This window comes from Canariomyces notabilis (assembly GCF_033297395.1).
Source record: "Canariomyces notabilis strain CBS 508.74 unplaced genomic scaffold N656scaffold_21, whole genome shotgun sequence".
NCBI lineage: Eukaryota > Fungi > Ascomycota > Sordariomycetes > Sordariales > Chaetomiaceae > Canariomyces > Canariomyces notabilis.
In genome coordinates this window covers 519,563-535,507 of record NW_027041843.1, presented here as the reverse complement: position 1 = coordinate 535,507, position 15,945 = coordinate 519,563, and the positions used below count along the sequence as shown (strand labels likewise).

At 52.0% G+C, this 15,945-nt stretch overlaps 6 protein-coding genes across 6 annotated transcripts in view; 4 read left to right on the top strand and 2 right to left on the bottom strand.

The window, feature by feature from the left end:
• Window positions 1–507, top strand: part of N656DRAFT_304391 (uncharacterized protein) — a 3,041-nt gene extending 2,534 nt beyond the window's left edge. The window contains exon 3 of the mRNA XM_064809182.1: window positions 1–507. This exon is cut by the window's left edge and continues 7 nt beyond it. Coding sequence (XP_064667761.1) covers window positions 1–380 — 380 coding nt within the window. The 3' untranslated portion in view covers window positions 381–507.
• A 4,794-nt stretch (window positions 508–5,301) lies between these two features.
• Window positions 5,302–6,215, top strand: N656DRAFT_304222 (uncharacterized protein). Its single transcript, XM_064809180.1, has one exon. The coding sequence runs from the start codon at window positions 5,500–5,502 to the stop codon at window positions 5,965–5,967; it is 468 nt and encodes a 155-aa protein (XP_064667760.1). The 5' UTR covers window positions 5,302–5,499; the 3' UTR covers window positions 5,968–6,215.
• N656DRAFT_304227 (uncharacterized protein) lies at window positions 6,169–7,402 on the bottom strand. Its single transcript, XM_064809181.1, has 3 exons — window positions 7,363–7,402; window positions 7,193–7,303; window positions 6,169–7,129 (listed from the first exon to the last, which is right to left on the bottom strand). Exons 2-3 carry the CDS (start codon window positions 7,268–7,270, stop codon window positions 6,464–6,466), a joined length of 744 nt encoding a protein of 247 aa, XP_064667759.1. The 5' UTR covers window positions 7,271–7,303; window positions 7,363–7,402; the 3' UTR covers window positions 6,169–6,463.
• A 559-nt stretch (window positions 7,403–7,961) lies between these two features.
• On the top strand, window positions 7,962–9,431 carry N656DRAFT_791394 (cyclin-like protein; the record flags this gene model as incomplete). Its single annotated transcript, XM_064816967.1, has 4 exons — window positions 7,962–8,191; window positions 8,271–8,478; window positions 8,545–9,117; window positions 9,147–9,431. The coding sequence occupies 4 exons, from the start codon at window positions 7,962–7,964 to the stop codon at window positions 9,429–9,431; spliced, it is 1,296 nt and encodes a 431-aa protein (XP_064667758.1).
• A 1,306-nt stretch (window positions 9,432–10,737) lies between these two features.
• On the top strand, window positions 10,738–13,399 carry N656DRAFT_782248 (uncharacterized protein). Its single transcript, XM_064815727.1, has 4 exons — window positions 10,738–11,366; window positions 11,417–11,632; window positions 11,707–12,756; window positions 12,818–13,399. The coding sequence occupies exons 1-4, from the start codon at window positions 11,044–11,046 to the stop codon at window positions 13,128–13,130; spliced, it is 1,902 nt and encodes a 633-aa protein (XP_064667757.1). The 5' UTR covers window positions 10,738–11,043; the 3' UTR covers window positions 13,131–13,399.
• Window positions 13,400–13,712: 313 nt separating this feature from the next.
• N656DRAFT_782247 (uncharacterized protein) lies at window positions 13,713–14,737 on the bottom strand. The gene is made up of 2 exons (XM_064815726.1): window positions 14,715–14,737; window positions 13,713–14,633 (listed from the first exon to the last, which is right to left on the bottom strand). Exon 2 carries the CDS (start codon window positions 14,517–14,519, stop codon window positions 14,208–14,210), a length of 312 nt encoding a protein of 103 aa, XP_064667756.1. The 5' UTR covers window positions 14,520–14,633; window positions 14,715–14,737; the 3' UTR covers window positions 13,713–14,207.
• Window positions 14,738–15,945: the final 1,208 nt, after the last annotated feature.

The following is a 15,945-nucleotide window of genomic DNA, read 5'->3' as shown; positions in this document are numbered from 1 at the left end:
TTAAGATCTGGGATGCGGCGACCGGGAGATGCACGCAGACGCTCAATACTGACAGAATCCCCTATCCCATATCTTTTACTCCTACCGGCTCACATCTTCAGACGGATTTTGGTACTATCGATCTAGCTATGCCGCCGCTATACACCCTCCACCTGGCACCGTCAAGAACTGCTTCGCCAACTCTCCATCGTCAAGACTACGGTGTAAGCTCGGTTGGCAGGTGGGTCACGAGGGGCTCGGACAACTGGCTTTGGCTGCCTCCAGAATATCGGCCGGTATGCTCGGCCGTAGCGTCATCAACAATCGTGATCGGCAGTTCATCCGGACGAGTGTCAGTTATAGCGTTTCGGACAAAGCCGACGCATCCGTTAGAACATTGATCACACACTGATTTTGTCTCTTACTTTTTCATCATAGCGTGCCACAGAAAAGGGTCCGGGAGGCACCGTTAATTTATATCCGTCAATGTTCGAGTATTTTCGAGAAACTCTTCTAGTCTTTGTTAATCCTGCGACCTAAAAATCGCCAGTTCCCAAAATCGTCAGCTTTGGCCTCTTCCGTCCGTCCCAAATCCAGCTCACTGACAGCGACAGAGGCACACAGGAAGTTCATCAAGTACCTGCCTATGTCCCGAAATTCTTCCAGCCCAAGAATGGCAAAAGCAGAGTGTGGATAGAGAAGGATGAAACTAGTCTTATGGTGCCACTTTTCAAGGGCGCAATAGATGTATTAATTTGCGTCTGGGACAGCGATATGACACACCGGATTCAATGGCACTGTGGGTTTGTCCTTCACCTCAGCGGGGAGACGGTCATTCAACCACTGACAGGAGATCTTATTTTCTATTACCACCTTTTTCGTAGGCTCGGCGTCTGGGGAAGCGGCAGGGCAGGAGACAGTGGTGGGCGAGGGGGAGTGAACGAATGTGCAGGCAAGATCGGAGCCGCTGGGGAAAGAACCTCCTAGTCCTATTATTTGCGGATTCTAGATTGCGTTCGTGATCATGAATGACCAGCCTCTCTCCCAGGGAGGCCTGTGGGATTTTCTATCGATGTTGTATTAGTGCGAAGGCTGAGTCAGTAGATTGTCCTAACGCGCCAGAACTGAGTTGTACTCTATTTATGTGTACCTACTCTCAATTACCTACCTCCCTTGCCTTAATTGAGTATTGCTTGACCGGCGATCTAGCTCAAATTTCAGCTGGACATGCACAGCCTGCTGGGCTGCTAGGTTATTCGGGTTTTGTTGTGCCACTTACACCGTAGATGCCCATCCATCATCCTGGAAGCCCTCCCAACCACCACCGAGTTGCATTTTGGTGCAGGGGAAGGGAGCGTTCAAACTCAGAGCCTGGGCAAGCTGCGCCGCACGGCACCAGGGCTTACGGGCAGCGGGTGTGGTTGCACGTCGGCGTGGAGCTCCCTGCTGCAGCTGTGCCTCGGTAAGCCACGGTCGAGGTCAGGCTCAACGCCCTGGATGTACTCCATGCAATGCTGGGCCGCGAGCTGGGAGCATCTGCCAGGTCACATGATGGTTCATGTAATTGCACAATGCAGGACGACATTATCGACTACCAAGTGGCCCAGGCGGCCGCAGCATCTGTCCTTCGTTCTCAGTATCCTCTCCGTCCCGGCGTTCTCCCTCTTCTTCAGAGGGTCCCAAGATCTCTCGTAACCTGGCGATTCGTCACCACAATCAGTCCTCTGGGCGGGGTACTGTACAATACCACACAGTTGGGTTTCCCACGCCTGCCATTCGCTGCTCAAATTGTGGCTTTCCTGCCCTGTGCCAGTTCCCTGGCTCGTTGGGCCTGTCAGGGGCTGGCCTTCGCAGGGCATGGGGGTCTGACCTGCGCGGGTCCTGACACTTCGTACATACAGCCCCAATGGAATTCCTGTAAGCCCCAAGTCAGGGGCTCATCCTCCTGCAGAGATTTTCCACCTTACAACCAACCCACCAATTGACAACAGCCACGAAATCCATCACCACTTTAGCGTACGCGTATACAGTTTCCACAAGGACCACAAACCAAGGAGGCGCTGGGACCAACACCCACGGAGTCAGACAAACACCTACCTCCGTACACCGCCTATAAAGTATAAACTATAAAGTGACATCCTTTGGCCTGTTATGCTTAGCTACAACCGACTTTTGTTTCCCACACAACCCATCCCCTGATCAGCGCTGCCGATCGGTGTCATTTGCGATCTTAAGCGGCTCGTCTGCGTTTAAGCCGCGCCTTTTCTATTTCTTTCCACTTTCACCTTTGATTCTCCCCCGAGTATAGACCTACAAGGAGGATACTTTCGATGGATTTAGCGCCCAAACCTCCAGAGCACATCACTGATACTTTCAAAAAAGTTCATGGATTGTGCATTGTCGGATCTTGATAAATACAATAAGCGAGAGGATTTCAATATCTTCCTGTAAGTTTTCTTTGTTGTGTAGTAGTTCATCTCCTTACAATACAATTTCAGGCAAAGCTGGTCGACGCACCATTACTCCTCTCTACACGAGCATGAGAAAGAGATTTTGTTGTCCCTGTGTGGTGTTTAAGTTTCCATCAACAACAATGCTCATGGGAAACAATATCCGCCTGCTGCAGACATCCCTGACATATTCGAGCAGTGGCTTATCCAGGGTATACGGAACGAGGAGGATCCAGGATCGGCAATACTGAGATTATCAGCATTGATCTCATTCGAGATTCTTATCGGGCACACAAACGAGGTTTGCAAGTTTCAAGGCACTTGTAAGGGTGCCCATACCTGTGAGGAAAAGATACGCCTGTTTCCAGGTCATCGTCGATGGGGTCATCTTCATCAATTTGCTATGATCATCCAGGATTTTCAAAACCCCGGAGGTATGTTGCGTACCTACTGGTATATGGGTTGTGCCATCCTCCGAGTGGAACCGCAGGCGGCATCTGGTTTCACACATACTGTTCTCCGGGTCACCCCTCCATTCTCTGTCTGGTCTGGGCTGACTGAGGATTATTGGATGAGGAGGGTTGGCCAAAAAGAGAGACACGAAGACATATGGGGCCACTTCCACGATTGTATAGTTCAAGCTTTGGATGAACTTGGAGTTGACACCACTGACTGTACTGGCCTATGTGGTTGTTCGTACTAGTGTAGTATTCTGATCTGGCAGATGATTACTTAGGTAGTCTGCAGTATGTTCTGGTTTCCATTGGGCCTCAAGCTTACATTTTCCCTTATACTGTATATACAATCATGAGTTTCGCTGAATGGCTAGGTATTCTCTCCTCGTTCCTTGTCCATTGATGTGGAACGTAACTTGAAGTAGGTACCTGGTGGCCAAATACCTATAATAGATGCGGGAAGGAACGAGGAGAGAATAGCCACTCTTCGCACCGTAGCATAAGTAGCTGTTGCCAAACTATAAAATGCTAGAAGAAACCTCTAGGCTAAGCATCTATAACGGTATGTCTTGGAGACCAACCAGCTCAATACTTTGGGAGATAGCTTATTGTTTCCGGCGTACCAAGGAGAACTTCCTAGCAGCTAGACGTCTAGGGCTCTAAAAGTAAGGGTAGATTAGAGCAACTCATATCCATACTATTGATCTTATACCCGTCTTGCAAGAGCCGAGATTGTAGTGGTAATCATCGATGGAATTGTTTGAGTGACCGTTATGACTGTTTGTACAGCAGACGGTGGTACCGATTTTATAGCACTGCTGACTTGTACTGTATCGATTGTTGTTGGGGCGTCATTTGGACTTGGACTCCCTGTTGTAGTTGGAACTATAGTCAAGGCAAGACTTATGGTGGACCCCCCAATTGTAGTTATTGTTGGGCTGGCTATCGATGTCTGAGCTGCATCTGAATTCGGGTTTGGAGTTCGGGACGACTCTGCAGCCACTGGCACCGAGCTTGTCAGTTGGCTTGCAGTTGCTATAAAACTGGTACCTGGGAGTGCGTATTGCTCTGTAGTCGCTTGCGTTCCACTCTGTGTAATAGACTGGTTCCAATAATGGCTGGGACGTAGTGAGGAAACAACGCTGCTCAATGTTGTCTGGAGCTTTGTTTGGAAATGGTACGAGTTGTAACGTCTGAAGACTGATCAAGTAGACAAACGACCAGGCCATCTTGGGCTAGCGGAATAGAGGAGAGGTCTCGCCACCCATCAGAAACCACAGCAGAAGTGCAAATCGGAGATTGTTCATCGCATACCCTATTGGAGCCGTTAGCTGGTATCGCAGAATGTAGAGTATTTTGGACTACAGACCACAACACTGAAACTTCTCCGTTTGGTGCACTTTGCGGAACTTGAAAGCTAAGAGCCTCTTGACCTTGACAGAGTATCTCTGGGTAGAAATTAAAAACAACTGGGGGAAAAGCTGCATCTGAGAACTGTAGGACTGCCCGGCAGTTCTGGCCAAATGGATTTTCATGGCTATATGCATAGTTAGCTAAGGAGGTTCAAAATTGTGCATAACTTTGCAATCGAAGCTAGCGTACACCGCTGAGACATTTGTAGAACCTGCTACAAGCTGCATTGGAGGATTGGAAGTGCAAAGAATAGGGCTATTAGGCGCATTGGCTGAAAGGGCATCGATAGCCCAGAATAGCCACAGCAACATGCCAAGTGTCATCATCATAACAGGGAGAGTTTCTTGGTTGGTATCTGTCAGAGGTGTCTGTATATCTTTGCAATATATTCTCGCGGTTCTCCGGCTTTCATTAAGGAGATTTATCTAGTATAAGTATATACGAAGTGTAAGCATAAACTTGAAGTCAGGGCACATATATATCTACGGTAGGTACTGGAATCGGTTGGTCAGCCAGCTCCGTTTCATGTTTGCAAGTAGCATAGCTACTGGCTACCTACATGTACCTATCTGAGCTGCGAAAACTCTTCAATATAAAGTTTCACAAGAGAGTTACTGGCAACTCTCCCGGGCCGGCAAGGGATGATTCTCAATCACACGGGCCGTAAGTTAGTACCCCTTTTGTGATGAGGATGCCGACCCGCCCGAGCCTGATAAAAAGCAGAGAGAACACACAGGTTTGCAGGCTCTCCGAGCATGCTTGTAGTGCCGGTGTTGTTCGACCGATTAGTGGCAGGCAGCAGGTCATGGAGTCGATATCCTGAGACAGAGTACAGACCCTATCCGCTGGCAGTATTTTCTTCAGGAGTCCCGACCCAATGTAACTCTCGAGTCAAGACGGGGGATTCAAGGTGAATAATGGCATTGAGTGGCCAACGTCGGCGCTCAGATATGGGTAGACGTTTGAGATTTCAGCTTGCTGTCTTGGTCAAACTGGCACCTGGTCAACAAACCCTAGGCTCGCTGATGAAGGTGTGATTGGTGTATTATCCTGTCCCGGCAAACATTCAGTTAGCTTCCATGTCTCCTTGAGCCGTCTAATCTGGGTCGAGCCAGGTGCAGAGCAATCCGTCCCTTAAAGTCCAGCGGTGTCTTATAGATTTACTGCTTGGCACAACTTGAAGGGAGCCAGCTGGATTTGAGATGTCAAGAAAGCATTCTGGTGTTTCGCATTTGACTCGCAGGGCCTTCTGTAATGCCGCTGTAGACCACTGCACCGCTTCAAGTTGGGGTGGACGGCCCGATGTTAAGCAAGCTCGAGGCCTGAATCTAGGTAGGGAACGATTCTATGACAACATAAGGATGCTAACCGCCTTCCTCAGCCATATGCCAGGTCAAATCTATAGTAATGCCACTCAAAATTCTCGCCGACAACCGACATGGATGAAAGCAGCTGCTTCTTGGCGAGAAAGAAAGACGGAACGAAGCAGAGGTGCACGGGACGATGAAGGATGGAGTCTTTGGAGGACATGTGCAAATGCGCCACCGGCGGGTTATCCGTTTGGAGGTAAGGTACCATTTGCCCTAAGCGATAAGTATCGTGTTATGTTATGTCATGTTGAAGGTGCAGGAGTCGTTGGGCTTGACACAGTCACCCAATATCCAGGTTGATGAGCTGATAATAAAGAGCATTTCGAGTTGGGATTTGGGCCGCAAGAAAACCCCGCATCGGGCACATCTCCAATGTTTTCCCGCAGTCACTCAGTTTATTCGTGCAGACCAAATGAAGAGATTCACATTTTCCACTTCTTTTCCTATATCCAGACGACGTCAGATCTAGGCTCTTCCGAGCGGTCATTTCTCCTAATGCTCGCACTTCCCGAGCCGGGTTTGTGCTTGCCACTGGAGTGAGAGTGCGGACACACCTTTTACACAAGCCGTCTTCCGTCGCAACTTCGGCCCTTAGAGAGCTGAAGTTCAGCACACTCGTCGTGGGAACCCGAGGGCGGGCCGACGGTACTACATGCCCTCGTCGACGGACGATTAGCATAAGGCAACGCAACTTGCACCTACAATGGCGGACCTTGGTCTGCCCTCCAACCACTTGGCAACCATCCTCAACGCCCTGGCGTCTATCGACCGCCGCCTGTGCCGCATTGAAGCCGCTCTAAAGATCTCCAACTTGAGCCCGAGCGCTCCTACCGCTGGCTTGTCCTCCTCTTCCTCTTCCTCTTCCTCTTCCTCCTCCACGACCGCCACCGGAACCGCCACCGCCGTCCCAGGCCCGACCCAGGCGGGGCCTGTCGCACCAACCCCGCCGCATCAGGCGCATGCTCTGCAGCAGCGAGTCCCCCACCCCGCTGGCGACCACCGCACCGTCCCGGGCCCCGTAACCTCCACACCGCTGGAGCCGCCGCCGGAGGGCTACACCATCTCGTCGCGCGCAACCATGCAAGAGGAGCTGGACCGGTGGACGCTGCCCCGGGGCTACAGCATGCGCATCGCGGGGGCAAAGGTGACGGGCAAGCGCAAGGTGCGGTGGGCGTGCTTCCGGGGCGGGGAAGCGCGGCACCACCGAGCGCCGGTGGACGAGGCGGTGCTGCTCCGGGCCAAGGCGGAGGGGCGGCGCAAGCCGACGACGGACCGGACCAGCAAGAAGTGCGGCTGCCTGTTCAGGTTCGAGGTGATTGAGACGGCCAAGGGCAGCGATCTGTGGGTGCTGCACTACCCCAACGCGGAGCACAAGGTGCATAATCACGGCCCGTCGGACCAGACGACCGATCCGCGCGCCCGGAAGCTGCCGGCCTTGATGTCGGCTGAGGTAGATCAGTGGCTGAGGGATGGGTGGCTGGTCAGCAAGATACAGGATGAGCTCAGGGCTAGGGGATTTACAAACGTTCTGAATACGGATCTGTATAATCGCAAACGACTGCTCAAGAAAGAGGAAGGACACCCGTAGATGCTGACTTGGCATATTGCAATGGGATCATTGCATCCCGCCCCCATCCTGCACCCCGTCACCATTATGGCAAAGCTTTTGTCCACTTGTCGAGATTGACAACTCACTCGTCGCCGGACACACTCGAAGCCCTATCGTGACTTGATCTCAGCCTAAACATCATCATCTAGCTCCAGTCCATAACGGCAGGAACATTGGTATTCGCAGTAGTTGGTATCCTCCACTCCGTCAGCCTTTACTTGCAGAAATTTTCCAACCTTGCAATAAAGACGGCAACGACATCGAGGATCTCGTTAGTGGCGAATGACGAACAGAACCGTCTCAAACTCCATCGAAAATGCTGCTGCTGCTGACAACCTCTTTGCTGTATACCACCGTATGAAGGAGAGTGGGCCTGCATACCTAAGTACAGTACTTTATGCACGAGCCAACGGGGAGCTGAACTTCGAAGTGTTCTACAATCCACACAGTGTAGTCTTGGAGAGAGAGTGGAGACTGATCTTATCTTATCAGTGCCCGATAAGTTACCGAGAACCGACCGAGGGCAATCGCTGAACCAGTTCATCAATGCGCCTGGACTTGGCAGCGTGCTGGTACTGTACAGCGCGCCTTCGTGCTCTTGTTCCTCCGTCCCTGGCCCTTTGTTTCTGAGGTCATTGCAAATATCACCAACCCTGGACTCCAACGCTCTCTCTTCGCTACTACAATGGCCCCGCAGTCGGCCAAGGTGCCGGCGATGGCGAGTAATGGTTCAGCGCTTGACGACAGCAACCCAGGAGGACCCCCATCGGGACTCTCTGCGATACGTACCCAGTATACCTCGGAGCAGAGCGTCCGACAAATGCTGAAGAACACGGGCTACGATGAAGCGCGGGAGGATGGTTATCGCCTGAAGGGCATTCAGTTGATCGACAGTGTGCGGGAAAGTCTGCAATTGTAGGTTGCGTTGCGCCTTGCCCTCGCGACCCCGCCACCATACCCCAGCATTCGCTAACAAACGACACCTTGCCGCCAGACCAGTCAAGACGTTTGACACAGCGGCGATATATTACCACAAGTTCCGAACGCGATTCCCCAGTAATGAATACAACTACGAGGATGTCGCCCTGTCGGCTCTCTTCGTGGCGTGCAAGGCCGAGGACACCATCAAGAAATCCAAGGAGATTCTTTGTGCGGCACACAACTTCCGGCAACCGCATGATCATAAAACACCAGATGACAAAGTAGGTCTCACAGACCGGGAATCATGGAGTCAGGTTTGAGCTGTTGGCATGCTGACCTCCTGCAAGATATTCGAGGCACCGTCTCGGTTCACTGTCGGGCTGGAGCGACACATTCTCGAAACAATTGGCTTTGACTTTCATGTCCAGTATCCTCAGAAGCTTCTGATAAAAATGGTGAGGAGGATGTTTCCAAGGGGGGGTAGCAACGAGCAAGACGAAGGCCAACGTTTTCTGCACGTTGCCTACGATATGTCGATTGATGTGTACAAGACATTTGCGCCCATCAAACAAACCACTTTCACACTGGTTCTGGCCATTCTCGAGTTAACAGCGCTCCTCATGGACACCGACTCTGGAAGAGCCAGCCAATTCAAGACTTCTGCAGCATTCCATACAGAAAGGGCCTGCATAATCGAAACAATACTGGACCTGTTGGATCTCTACACACAGTTTCCCAAATCCACCAAAATAGGTTCTCGGTTCGATCTCAACAAGCTGATGGATGTCAAAATTAATATTAACAATCAAGTGGCGAAGGAAGAGCGTCAGCGCTACTACAGATGGTGCGATCGATGCGTCCCGGAGGCATTAGATGCCCGATCGGTCACACCTGGTTCGGCAACATCCCCGGCAACAACAGTTCGCTGCCGGGAAGCAGCTCGGTGAAGCGGAAGCGGGCTGCCAGCGAAGGGACACAGCGGTTCGTGTTTGATGCCGACGCGGCGCGGAGGGAAGTGGATCTTGTAGCGGGCTACTTCAATGACGAGTATGAGGAGGTTGAGGTTGAGGAACCACTTAAGGAACCGGAGCCCCGCCAGTCCAACCGAAATAGCCACCCGCAGCGCGCCCACGGTCAGAATCACGGGGAGTATGGGTGGCCAGGATACTATCGAAATAGCAGGCATGGACCTCACAATGACCGGCAACGGAGTCGACGAGGTCACGGGTATTGAGTCGTGCGATGGGATCGTTGCTAGACGTTCGATGCAGTGTACAATCTAGGGCCTTGGGACAGGCCACAGCCATGATACCCAACCTAACACCAAATGCTCTGGCAGTGGTGTCTCCGAGATAGCGCTTCCGGTGTTCATGCCTGCACCCTGCTGCCCGTTTGTGGCTCATGCGGAATTTGCATGTGCCCTTTAACGACTCCCTCGAGACCGCACGATGTTCCCAACGATGCTGTTTGCCTCATCTGCAAATTTTTTTTTTTTTTTTGGACGTTGCATAGAATGCTCCAATACTAGATTGGGCGATGCACCTTGACGTTAAAAGTAACTGCTGACAAGAGAATAATGGGGTATGTTGGTGGTGATATCGTTGCTGGGAGGCTCCAGGTGAACTGACATTTTAGGGTTAGGAGAGCTGCCGCCCCTGACTCAGGGGCATGTACCCGAATTTCGGCGGTGACAAGCGCTGACAGTTCAAGATCGGATGAGTTTTGAGTCACATGTAAGTTACCTTCTTTTGAAGTCTGTCGTGCGCCTCGACGAGCGAACTCAGTTTTCGGGTTAGGAACATTGTCATTCCATCGGTGCGCCGCTGGGTGATGAGAAGGTCAGAGGGGAGGTGAGGTTCTGAGAGAGAAACACAACCTGGAAGTTGGAACTCAACGGACATCAACACCGCCACTGCCTGCAATTGTAGCAAGAAATCGCTCATGCTTCCACTTGTTGTGCTGGGGCTTGCGACAAACTCCAGCTCAGGCGTACTTCTGCTAACATCAAGTACCTTTGTCGAGCGGGCCATTGCCAGGTGAGTGCAAATCTTGTATTTCGCCGCTATTGAGTCCAGTCGTCGGTGTATTGGTGGTATTGCATATGTCAGGGTCAACCCGCAGCGTCTGCAAGGGCGTTGCTGCGGTAGTGGCGGAGTTGATATTAGCGAGGTGTGGGTTACACTGGGAGATTGGCGCGGTTGTGATACCAGGCACTAGGACGAGTCTAGTCACCGGGAGTTGACAACCTGGAAGGAAGTCAACTTGAAGGTCTTTTGGTTGTTTTCTTTCAGCCACCCAGCGCTGCGCAAGCACACAGCCGAGAAGGCTAGTGCCCGGGTAGGTATACGGGTCAATACAGTGCCATTGGTGAGACTGGACAAGAAACTTGATGAAGGTGGTTCAAGTTGTTTGCCATCTGCATAAACTGGGCAAACACCGCCGCTGTTCGGCGGGTCATGCCCTGCGATCAAATGGTGCCCACTGCAGCTGAAGAAGGTGTTCAGCTTTTAAAGTTTCCCGAGGTCGCTACCGTAGTACTGTCCCATAAATAGCCCCTTCCTCCGCAAACATAGTTTGACAACGCCCTTCGTTTCCTTCTCCTGATTTAGGGCCAAGCGCATTTGTTGTTGCGTGCAATCTCACCGTGACATATCCTCAATGACCCTCAGGCTGAATAGCAACTACTCCTGCCCATATGGAACAGTTGCATTGAGCGTCAAATTGCCTGTTGCGGCAAACCTCGCGCAGATGTATTAACTAGGTACCTTAGCTTATAGATTCGCTGCCAGCGCAACCGCCGCCCCGGGCCTGAGCTAAATTCGGACCGTGGCTGCCTGTGGCGACCCATGCCGCCGGTCCAATTCTTGCAGATGCGGGCGGCCGCACAAGACCCAGCGCGGCTTCAAGAAAAGCCCGGACAACATTCCGGCCAGCCGTCTCCGCGCGTGGTTCGGCTTCCGAGCACCCCAAGTATCACTCCCACTGACACTACACGTGGCGATGCCCGCAGACTCTGGAAGCCGCGCGAGTACCACAAATGGGAATCGCCGTTCCTCACCGTGGCCTTCTTTATCGTTGGCCTGGCCTTTAGCATGGCTCACTGCGGTTTCTACGCTTCACTTGATGGCACCATTGTTGGAAATCCTGCTGACCAAGAGAACAACCTGATGTGAGCAAATGCGTTCTCCGGGCAGTATCGGGTTCCTAACGACAGATCAGAGTAGGCACGGCATTGGCCTTTCTATCCCAGATTACCCTGAGCGCCAGCGTATGGCAAACTTACAAGCAATGGATCTGGCGGTCCATCAAGAAGGTACCCCTGAGAATGGCCACTCTCAATGACATCTTTGGGGTTGAGACTTCGGTACTTTCGTTCTTAAACCTCGATATGTTCAGGAATTTCAAGCTTGGCTATATTATGGCGCTGTTTGCCTGGTAAGGGCCTCGTTCGTCCTCTAGATCTCAGTGCACAATAACAATAACAGAGCTAATTCCAGTATTACCAACAGGACTCTCATTCTCCCCCCATTCTTCACCCCTGGTACTCTCTTCGTGTACAGCAGCCTCAAGGAGGATGTGGTCAGCAAGCAGGTCCCTTATTTAAATATCGCGAATGGCAGCGAAGGTCACTACTATGCCTTCTCACCGTCAGAGAAAGGGGACCGCTTCAACTTCAAAAATGTCCTCAGCAGAGTCTTTAACGGGCCCAGGACCATTCTAACACTCCTGTCGACGGCAACCGCTTCGCAAGGAGAAATCCTGCCCCTCAGGCCGCCGAGCAACCACTCGGCTTATACCCTCAGCTTCTTCGGCCCGGCTGTCCAATGCACGCAAGCGAATTCGTCTGTGGAGGCAATTATCAGCGAGCTCCTCGCTCGAAAAATGAACGAGACGTCGGTGGGGACCCTGGTGGAAGTTCAGAATGCTTATTTCTCCTTCGTGCCGAGTTTCGACTCACAAGGCAATGTCACGGCGCTCTGGGACGTACGCTATCAAAGTCCTTCAGTCGCCTCAAACGAGGTCTGGATGGCATTTGAGCGCTACGGGAATTCGACAGGCGGAAGTTGCGACCATGATAAGTACTTTCAGGTGTGTGACCTTTGGAACGCGACATACGACCTGAGTCTGGCCTGGGAGAATGGATTCCAGAACATTACGGGATCTCGGGAACTACTGCATAGAGTTGAGTATCCCGCCGACGAGCCCGGCCAAGTCTCGAACATGGCACAACACGCCTTCTCGGCCTTCTTCTGGGTTATTTCTGATCAAGTTGTGGGATCATTTGGCTGGTTTCAAGAAACAACGGCAAACGACTCGGAGCCGAGATATTTTGGTGAGATTCATTCTCCCATCCAGCACAATGCTTTGCTGGGATCCTCGGACTTGGCTGTCTTCTTTGACTACAATGAGGACAGGGAGGCATGCCAGGTTCCCTACGCAAATCTGTCAGCGCAGCGGCGGCAAGACATCGACCTGGCTAAGAACAGGACCCTTGGCGAACTGATCGAGGAGCTCAGCTTCAACACCACCGTCAGTCTCATGCACAACAACATCTACACGTATGTATTCCGACGATTCTCGCTGTTCTGATGGAATTTGGTCGACTGAAGCTGTTCGTAGAAATGCAACCACCAGACTTGTAACTGTGTGGGAGAAAGTCAACCGATACGGGTACAATCAAACGGGGCTTTGGATTCCCTACGCCCTTTCCTGCGCTTTCACTTTGATTACCGTCATCATCGGGGTCCTTGTGCACATCAAGCACGTGGTGATCGGGCACGAGGTCATGCCTGGAACAAAGTTCCAAGACATTCTCTCTGCGGCGGACATGCAAGTCATCACCATCGCAAGGGACCCAGACTCCCGGGGCCGGTCGTTGATGGTCGATTTTCAAGGAGGCATTCCCACCTTTCGGTCCCCGGCAGTCACCTAGTGGCCTCGCCCGTCGTTGGCTTAAGCTCCTTCACCCATAACGTGAACTCTTGTTTTGCAAGTTTTTGTTTTCTCGCTACAAGATGCTGTCACATAGAAACCGTCAGTAAAATATGAGTGGGCCCCTTTCAGACGGATGAGATACTGTCATCGGATAGCTGATATTACCTGATCTACTATGTTCTAGGAAGAAGATACTTAGCTTAGAGGAACTGTAGATGACCGGGCAGATGAACAGCATAAGACAAAGAGATCAAACATGATCCCGAGCCTTCATGCCAACCTCGGCTTGCATGCCTAGTACGTCGGTAAAGTAGTAAGGAGGCGTTTCTCCGTTGGCATCCAATACCGACTCGAACGCGAGGGACGATGTGACGACGCGTTTGATGGTTGGCGTCTTTGCGCTGACTTCAGCATTGAATGTACACTGTTGATGGCAGGGATTAAACCACCTAGCGACCAGAGGAGCCGCTCTTGCGCGAGGTCGTGGCAGAGCAACACGTGTATTTCAGCGAGCGGGGGCATACTGGCTGACCATCATGGTATTAAGCCGCTCATACACAGCAGTTCATCACGGTAGGCATCTAGCTAAGAAGAAAGAATAAGGCCAGTGGAATATGACGTGATGTCTTGAACACAACATGAAGTCCGGCTACGTGTTGAAGCCCCGGAAAGGCTATACGTAGTGAAAAGCGAGCTACGCTGCTGAATTGAGCTGAAGTAACGAAAATACGACATTGCTAATGACAATCTGTTTGGTCGGCCAAGCCGGATCTAGAAACAAAAGAAAACAGAAAACTTCCCCAGTTCTTCACTCCTGCTCGATTATAACTCCTCGACTTTCCGATATCTCACTACTAATCGGCAATACCGTTTTTATATCCAGCCCGAGCCCTCTCCTTCCTGCGTTCTCCAGCCTTCTCAGACTGTGATCAAGGTAGGTGGTGCCTTACTTAGGCTGGGGGTTAACGCTACTCAGGGGTTGCGTACCTCTCTGCACGAGGCACAGCAGGGATGTCTGCACAGATAGCAAAGAACAACATTGACGTTCTCTTCGTTTAGCCCCTGCGGGTTCTGCTCAACAAATCCCCAGATGATCGGTGGCATTGACCGCAAAGCAGCGGCAGCACGCCCACCCAGTATGCGCAGGGGTGTTGTCGCTGATGCCGCTGTCCGGCCCCGAATCCGCCTCCGAATCTGCAGAGGAGCCAGAGCGGTCCGGGGCCTTTGACTTTTTGGAGGAGCCGGAGTGGGTGGAGTGCTTGGAGCGCTGAGAGCCGTCTGAGGCAATCCCGCCGTCTAATTCATTCCCGCCGTCTGATTCAGGCGCCGAGGGGGACGGGCCGGAGGCGGACGCAACGGCGTCGTCGTACGGAACGGGGTTGTCCATGTCGTCGACGACGTACTGGCTCTATCCATATTCATCGACGTGGTAGGCGTAGCCAAACTCATCTGGCCAGTATTCGAAGTCTGGTTGGCTAGTAGATGACATAGTTGCTGACTACTAAATAAGATGAAGTTAGAGACGAAGTGGTTAGCTTGGTATTGGGCCTGTTGGTTCAGGAAGGGAAGACAGAAAACTGACAGAGATGTTATATAGCCCCTTTTTCTGTGCTTTGTACAACAACAGGGTCCGAGGAAGAATAGCACCTGCCTGATGGTAACGGACCTGTCTTGAGGCAGCAACCTGCGCCTTTACATGCCCTTTCGAGCATATTTAAAGAGGCGATCGGCCGTAACTGAGTTATTACAGGGGCTAGGGGGCAGGCAGCAGCAAACCGCTTGTGCTTCTGCGCCTCTGCGCCGTCGGCTTCCGACCCTGGCTGTAGGATTCGTCCGATCAGGTTTCGGTATCCGAAGAGCTATTATTACGACCCAATCACGCCCTTCAGGCACAAGGTGACTTACATCTATTGGGTAGATTAGGGGATAAGGGGGGCATAAAACAGCAGCAGGCTTATTAATTGAGCTTCCGCGCCCCTGCGCCCCTGCGCCCCTACGCTCTTATCATCCAATCATAGTGTAGATTTCTCCCCAGCTGGTGCCTCAGTGCCCGGCGTGCTATGTGCCTTAGCCCCTGATTCGGCTCTTCAGCCCCGAAGTGAGTCATATCTGTTTCGGAGACCGACGGATAGCAAGACCTGGAAGAGAGTTTACCCCGAGGATGAATCTTTACTCAGGAGGCCTGCCAACTCGCCGATTTTCCGATCTAAAAAAAGCCCGGCGAGTGGATATGGCCATGCAGATATCACAGAGTTGTGGCAGCATCTGGTGCGGAGTCTGACGTGGGAATCGAGGGTAACAAAGAAAAAGAGCTCTGCTGTACTGTCCGTGGCTCTACATGTCTGGAAAAGAGGCAAAAGGCAGTGGCTGCCTGGAAATCTGAAGGATATAGGTGTGAGCCTAGGGAGATTGCACTACCGTAGTCAGTCCAGCGACGCATACCGAAACCGCAGCTTCAAATGAATCGGCAGCTGTCTTGCGCAGCCAACTCCCTTGGTCCCGCCCGAGCACCAAGAACTGAAAGAAGTCCTACTGACCGGAGCGCTGCGATGCCGTATGGACTATCTATGGACTGCTCTACCCTACCTACTCAAGGAAGATGGAAACCGTACTGTAGGCCTCCCTCTGAATCCTGAGCACAGACCTCAGTCAGCCATTGCCTTTCCACCATCTCCACTCTGTAGAGGAGACTCTGCTGTGTTCATCGTGCATTCAGTCTTATCAATAGTACCGTATTAGGCGATATGCCCCTTTTCCGCCATATCGCACCCTACTCCAGATATGCCTCCAGCATCCCTGCGTCAACACCCCGC

Excerpts from the sequence above, each read along its gene's own strand:
- N656DRAFT_304222 (XM_064809180.1), top strand. The coding sequence starts at position 5,500 with ATGTCAAGAAAGCATTCTGGTGTTTCGCATTTGACTCGCAGGGCCTTC.
- N656DRAFT_304227 (XM_064809181.1), bottom strand. The coding sequence starts at position 7,270 with ATGCCAAGTCAGCATCTACGGGTGTCCTTCCTCTTTCTTGAGCAGTCG. Across the intron at positions 7,130-7,192 it reads TACAGATCCGTATTCAGAAC|CCACTGATCTACCTCAGCCG; the intron begins GTTTGTAAATCC and ends CCCATCCCTCAG.
- N656DRAFT_782248 (XM_064815727.1), top strand. The coding sequence starts at position 11,044 with ATGCCGCCGGTCCAATTCTTGCAGATGCGGGCGGCCGCACAAGACCCA. Across the intron at positions 11,367-11,416 it reads GACCAAGAGAACAACCTGAT|AGTAGGCACGGCATTGGCCT; the intron begins GTGAGCAAATGC and ends ACGACAGATCAG. Across the intron at positions 12,757-12,817 it reads ATGCACAACAACATCTACAC|AAATGCAACCACCAGACTTG; the intron begins GTATGTATTCCG and ends AGCTGTTCGTAG.
- N656DRAFT_782247 (XM_064815726.1), bottom strand. The coding sequence starts at position 14,519 with ATGGACAACCCCGTTCCGTACGACGACGCCGTTGCGTCCGCCTCCGGC.